Source organism: Apis dorsata, unplaced genomic scaffold, assembly GCF_000469605.1.
Source record: "Apis dorsata unplaced genomic scaffold, Apis dorsata 1.3 scaffold_787, whole genome shotgun sequence".
Classification (NCBI taxonomy): domain Eukaryota; kingdom Metazoa; phylum Arthropoda; class Insecta; order Hymenoptera; family Apidae; genus Apis; species Apis dorsata.
This window is the reverse complement of record NW_006263931.1, coordinates 229,568-236,597: the sequence shown is the minus strand read 5'-3', so window position 1 is coordinate 236,597 and position 7,030 is coordinate 229,568. Positions and strand designations below refer to the sequence as shown.

Sequence of the window (7,030 nt, the reverse complement as noted above, 5' to 3'; positions counted from 1 at the left end):
ATTATATATTATATATTATATTTATATATTATACATTGTAATATTATTATTTTTACATATATTACATATAATGAAAAAATGATTATAAAATTTATAAAATTTAAATGTATAATATATAATAATAAAATTATATAATTTAATGATTATATAATATAATATTAATTCTATTATTGATCTTCTATAATTATCTTTTATAATTTGATAACTTAAATGAAAATTTAAAAATAATATTCAACATTCATTAATATTCAACAAACAAACATTCTGTAGTAAAATTATATAAATATTTTATAATAAAACTTTAATATAATTTAAAACATTCTATAATAAATCTTATATTCAATGTTATCCTGTAATTGAATCATGATATAGTCTTTCATTTGTAGCAATATAATCTCAATTGATTATGAATTTTCTTTCGTAAAAATGACAAATATGATATTATGTTTGCCTCAATTGTATAATAAATCGATAGGATTTTTAATTTTAATTTTATAATAATTAAGAGTTATTATCCATTCGATGAAATATTGTTCTTAATATTTATTTTATATACTTTTTTATTATATATTAAAATGTAAAATATTCCTTTTTTTAGAATATGTGAAAGGCAAAGAGATGTTGATAGAAATGAAGATAGAGCAGAGGATGAGGACGAGGATGCTAATCCATTGGGAAAATGGCCACATGCTCTTAGTCCAGCTTTAGCATATCTCAGTTGCACCCTTGGTCTTTTTAATATAAGTAGATTTTCTATTCTGAGTATACAATTTGGAGGTATGTACAGACATTATTACGTAATTGTACAAAGTTTTTAATTTTTATTATATTTTGTACTATTTTCTTTTCAGCAAATTTTATTGTACAATTTTTAATTTTATCTTTGATATTGGGTATTCCACTTTTGACGTTACATGTATGTCTCGGTCAAAGATTGGCGGCTGGATCTGTAAATATGTGGAAAATTTCACCTGTTTTTCAAGGTGTTGGAATAGCTCTTCTAATTGCACAAGCTTTTATTGGTATTTATAGTGTTGTTGGCATATCTTGGATGTTCGTATATTTTAGGTATATTGATTTGTTTTATACAATTGTAATAAATTCTATGTTAAATTTCTTGTTATAAATTAATATCTAAATTTCAATAAATATATAATAATAATAATAAAATGTTTTCAATCTCTTTTCAATCTAGAGATTCGTTCATAACGAAACAGGATAAGTATCGATGGGCAGAACCATTTTCTTTATACAGGGAAGATAAATCTATACAAAATAATAGTAATTTGCATAAATTATATGAAACAGTACCAGATTATTTTAGCGGAGTTGTCTTGCAAAGACATCATTTAAATGAATCAGATCCTGGTGTTATAACATTGAAGTTTCAATTAGCTTTTAATTTAGCCGTTGTATGGATGATTGTATTTGTATCATTAAGCAAAGGTAAATATTTTATAATTTTATTATTATTTATTTATACTTTTATTTTTTTTTTCTAGTATTTAATAATTTTTTTCAGGATTAAAATCTTATGGAAAAGTAGTGTATGTTTTTACACTAGTACCCGTATTTGGTACTTTAGTTCTTTGTACAAAATTGCTCGGTCTTACGCCACCAGGTTCTATACATCAACTATTTCCAGCCACTGTATGGACCGAATTTTTTATTAATGGTAAATCGTGGTTAGCTGCATCTATTGAAGTTTTTCTTACATGGGGATTATTTGGTGCAGCTGCTATGCAGGTATCTAATATAATATATAATATATAATATAGTATTATAAACGTATATGAAAGTAATTGAATACTTGTAAATACATAATTATATATTATTGTTCTAGATAGCTGCTCATAATAAGCACAAACATCTATTACAACGAGATACGAGTCTTGTAATTGTATTAACAATTGCAGTTCTACTTCTCGCTGCTTTTCTGGCAAATACTTGTGTACAAGTTCTCAAACATCACGGATATATTTATATACCTAGTTCATTTGGTAATAATATACTATCAATTTAAATTAAAGCTAGAAAATTATATTTATATATAATATTCTATTTTAGAAAAAATATCATTATATATGTTTATGAGACCCGTCAATCAACCTGCACCATCAGGATATAGTAGTACACCAGAAAGATTTATGGCACATACTTCTTTTATTGTTGGAGAGCGTGTAACTCGTCCTGGTGCAGATTTTAGCATTGAATCTGGTTATCAAGCTTTAAGATTATCGACTGAATTGGTTCCCGCAACATTAGCATTACTAGGTACTGAGCAAGTATCGCCATTTTGGGCAATACTCTTTTATTTCATTCTTATTCTATTTGGAATAGCCCAACAGGTATGTAATTGAAATATAATAAAAATTGAAAATATTCAATTCTATAAGTTTATATATATATTTCAATATTATAGCTGGCAATATGGCATTGTGTGATAACTGGTATTATGGCAATCAATACAAAAATGATGAAGTTGTGGGAAACTACTGTTACATTCTTCAGTTGTGCTTGTGCTTACATACTAGGTTTACCTATGGCTACAGAAGTAAATATAATTATTTATTTTCATTTATTTATACAATGTATTTATGAAACATTTCAAATCAAAAATATTGATTTAAAATAATATCTGTTAATAATATTCAAAAATTATTGTACAGAATAATATATTGTTAAAATAAATTATAGATAAATTTGAAAAATCGATTTTAAAGAATAAACATAAAAATTGATATACAAAAATATCGATCGAAGTTTATTTATTAAATTAAAATTATATTTAAATTTATATTATATTAGAAACGAGATAAAAACAAAATGTAAAACAAATTGCGATTATAATTTAATAAATAAACTTTGGTCGAAAATTTTATTAATTTATGTCAATTTATGTTTGTTTCAGTCTCTAGAATCAATTTTCCAAAGATATCTCAAAAATATATTAATTTCCTATATATAATATTATACTAATATAATAATTTAATATAATATAATATAAAGTGCTTGTTTTGTTCGAACGTAGGATTTAAAATTATCTTCTTATCAGATAGACTATGTAATATTCTATTTATATAGATAACAATTATCAATCCAAGTACAAATCTGATTAAATATTTCATCAGTATGAATAGAGTCACCGTGTGTTTTACAAAATGAATAATCGAGTTAATTCAATAGAACGACGAAGTGTACCTTGTTATTTCTGCAACAATTTTTTGGAAGAGAAATATTTGTACAATCATGTGAAACATTGCGGATCTGTTTTAGAGGAATGTTCTTTTAAATGTGGAGTTTATGTACCTCGAAAAAATATGGAAAATCACCGAAAAATATGCAACAGGAATATTACTAAAGGAAATAATCAGATAAAAGAAATTCAAGATTCTTTATGGAAAAATAAAGTATTTTCTGTTCTAACATTGCTACGATCTGCAATAAATATTGAGGAAAAAGAACGCAGAATTCTTCACGATAATATGTCTCAATGCTTAAAATTACTGAATTCTCAACAAAAATCAATTGATTTTTTACGATTTCAACTTACTAATATAATAAAAGAATGTCACCAGTCTACTGAAATGTTAAATCAAAAATTAAATGATTTAGAAATCACTTGTGATAACATGGAACAACGTACTAGTTTAAGTTTTCAACAAATCTCGGAACAATTGAAATTTTTACATGATGAATTAACTAATGAACAAAATAAGCATGATGAAGTATTAGGTAATTGGTCTTTAGAATTAAAAGATCTAAAGACTTTTTTAACAAAGGAAAATGTACATATAAATAATATATGGCAAGAACAACAACAGTCAATTAACGATCTTAAATTAGAATTGGAAATGAGATGTAAGAATTCAAAGGAATTAATGGATCAGCAAAGATTCATAATGGAGAAAATAAAAGATCTAGAAAAAGAAATACAAGGACAATTGGAAATCACTACTAATCAAAAGAGTGATATCAAAGAATTGAAATTTCAAATGAAAGAAAATCTAAAATATTTAGAAGAATTGATTAAAGATAATTTAAAATTTAATATTTCAGAATTTCCTAATTATCAATATAAACACGAATGTTGTGATCAATATTCAAATAATGGTCGTCTTTTATGGAAAATTGATCGCTATAAAGAGAAAATGACAGAGGCAAAAGAAAATCATTGTGTTCTTTATAGTCCAAAGTTTTTAAGTAAAGAATATGGATATACTTTAAGATTAAAGTTATTTCTAAATGGTATAGGGCAATGGAAAGATCGACATATTATTGGATGTCTACAAGTTGAAACTGGAAAATGGGATCCACTCTTAGATTGGCCTTGTATTCTTAAAGCAACAGCTATCTTAAGAAATCAAGAAAATCCAGCAAATGATGTAAAAAAATTTGTAAAAGCTGTAGGACAGGATAAATCGAATTCTAATGATGTGAATAAAGAAACTGGAATTTACATGTTTATTCCACATACAATTTTAACTCGTTATCCTGGATATATTAAAGACAATGCATTGTTTTTAGATATTCAAGTGACAAATACAAAATCTAGTGTTTCTACATTATCTTTAACATCATAAGTAGTTAAGATAATAGGACAAATTATTAATTGTAAAAAATAATATTGTAAAAGTAAATACGTATCTATAAATTGTACAATTTTATCGTTAAATGAGAAAAAAAAATGAATATTGTTTATTTCATAGAAATAAATCGTTTGTTTCTAGCTGGGCATACACGTTGTATATTATCTAGATTATACAATCGGAGGTACATGGTGGATAATAATTTTATATTTGGTGCAAGTCGGTGCTGTATTCGCAGTACGAGGACGTCCACATAGCGGTGAAGCGGTAGTTGCCGAATTGTTTCCTCCAACTGGTCGATGTCTCAGACATTGGGCTGGTCCTCTTCTATCATTTACGTGGAATGTTATATTACCTGTTATTCTTATGGTATGTTTTTGATAAAAATAATTGTATATCTAAATTTATTAAAATTATTGATTTAAACTCAACAGGTACTTAGTATTACGATATTTAAAAATGCTGGATTTCGAGAACTTTATTCTTATCGACGAACTGTTAAAGAATATTGGACTATTTGGACAAAACAACTCGGAGCTACAATCCAATTAATACCAATACTAACAATACCGGCAGTAGCTATTATACAAACATGCCGATATCTAAACAACGGTCCACCTGATATATTTGATGTAAGATTTAATTAAATTTTAATAAACTAATAATATAGAATAATCTTTAATAGTTAATAAATAGTTAATAATTAACAATTTTATTCTATTTCTTATTTTTTATTATGCATAATAAATTAATTAATAGATATTTAATAATTAATTAATAGATATTTAATATTAATTTTTATTGTGCTAACATTAGAATAATCAAGTGGAAGTTAATATAAATCACTGCGAACAATGCAATGGTGTAAGTTTTCCTTTCTAATCATTGTACATTTAACATTTATTTAATATTATTTATTCATAGATAAAAAAAAGATGTCTGTTTTTATAGATAATATATATATATATTTATATATATATATTTATAATATCATAAAAAATTTTAATTTCGCAGAGAATTCAATTGTTATATCGACCATCTTTGGAATCGGATGATCCACGAGATACGCAAACACATATTGGAAATGATATAAATACTAGCATTCATGGTAATGCTATTGTGCATGCGACGGCAGAAATACCATTTGAGGATCCGCCACCGAAATATACACCTCCTCCAAGTTATACTACAGCAACTGGCGCAAGGATAGCAAAGATGTTGAGGCAAAGTTTTCGAAGAAGTGTACGTCGAATAGTAAACGTTCTTGGTGAAAGCAGTACTCCGAGACAAAGACCAGCGTTACAGCCTCCACCTCCTGATTATGCTACTGTACTTGTAGAAATGAATCAAAATAGACAAACACAAGATGTAACAATTCATATAACTGAAACAGGAAATGAGAACACTAATTTAAACATTCGAAATAATGATACAGAAAGACATAGGCCTAATACAATAGACAGAACAATGGCAATTAGTGCAATAGAAAACTCGGATGTGGTCGGAAGGTCACATTCGATACTCGAAACACCTCGATCATGTTTAATTTCATCGAGCAGTTCAAATTTAACTGCAGTCGATGTGGCAAATTTACTTCGTAGTAGTATTAGAAGAGGAACTACACGAACGCAACATTCTTTACATAGAAGTTTTTGTCATGACGAACCAACTGTAGCAGCATCCGTTGAAAATCTAGTCGAGGCTGCGGCGCCAATCGGTGAAGAATCCTTAGTCCTTCCGAAGGACGTGTCTCTAGTCTCCAATGAACAGATTAACAATAATAGCGATGGTAAAAAGACTGCCGAAGAAATGGATTATACCGTTTCCGTGATATAGATTATATTTGTCTTTAAAATTTTAATGAAAAATAATCTAAAGATTGTTTAATTTCTGCTATATAATGTTATTATTATGGTGATATAGAATCATATTGCACTGTCGACTACAGACCAGAGATTTAATCATTACAAGATCAAAAACCAGACATTCTAATTTAGCGACCAAATTTAATAATAATGTTGAAAAATTGTTAATATCATAATAAATTTTTCTATCAAATTTTTACATTTGGTCTGCACTCATATTTTAATATCATATGACTCATATATTTCAATTGTCATTACGATTAGCTGTTATCTATATGTTACCGATAATTTCATAATCGCTAACCACATATTGGTATCGAGAATTAAAGTCAATCAAATCTACATAACAGATTTTGTTGAATGCTTGTTATAAGTTTTTGTATAAATTTGATATAGAATGTATTATATTATTATATTTGGTAATATTAGCAAATTAGATATAAAAGAAAAAAATATAAGAAAATCTGTTAAAGTAAATCTGTTAACTTTTTCAGAGTAAATCATTCAGAACATAATAAAAATCGCCATATGAATTTTATACATATATACATATATATATATTTTTAATATTAAAAT

General features: G+C 26.2%; 1 protein-coding gene across 3 annotated transcripts in view; it reads left to right on the top strand.

Annotated features, from left to right (window-relative positions):
* Window positions 1-6,796, top strand: part of LOC102673394 — a 24,722-nt gene extending 17,926 nt beyond the window's left edge. Inside the window, exons 4-14 of one of the 3 annotated variants that reach the window (XM_006622877.2) lie at window positions 599-777; window positions 852-1,068; window positions 1,196-1,446; window positions 1,523-1,746; window positions 1,844-2,000; window positions 2,068-2,348; window positions 2,423-2,554; window positions 4,731-4,958; window positions 5,024-5,221; window positions 5,406-5,453; window positions 5,604-6,796. In XM_006622877.2, coding sequence (XP_006622940.1) covers window positions 599-777; window positions 852-1,068; window positions 1,196-1,446; window positions 1,523-1,746; window positions 1,844-2,000; window positions 2,068-2,348; window positions 2,423-2,554; window positions 4,731-4,958; window positions 5,024-5,221; window positions 5,406-5,453; window positions 5,604-6,425 — 2,737 coding nt within the window. In that variant the 3' untranslated portion in view covers window positions 6,426-6,796. Of the gene's footprint in view, window positions 1-598; window positions 778-851; window positions 1,069-1,195; window positions 1,447-1,522; window positions 1,747-1,843; window positions 2,001-2,067; window positions 2,349-2,422; window positions 2,555-3,233; window positions 4,557-4,730; window positions 4,959-5,023; window positions 5,222-5,405; window positions 5,454-5,603 lie in introns of all 3 variants that reach the window. The other 2 variants (XM_006622881.2, XM_006622878.2) reach the window with 2 other exon arrangements.
* Window positions 6,797-7,030: the final 234 nt, after the last annotated feature.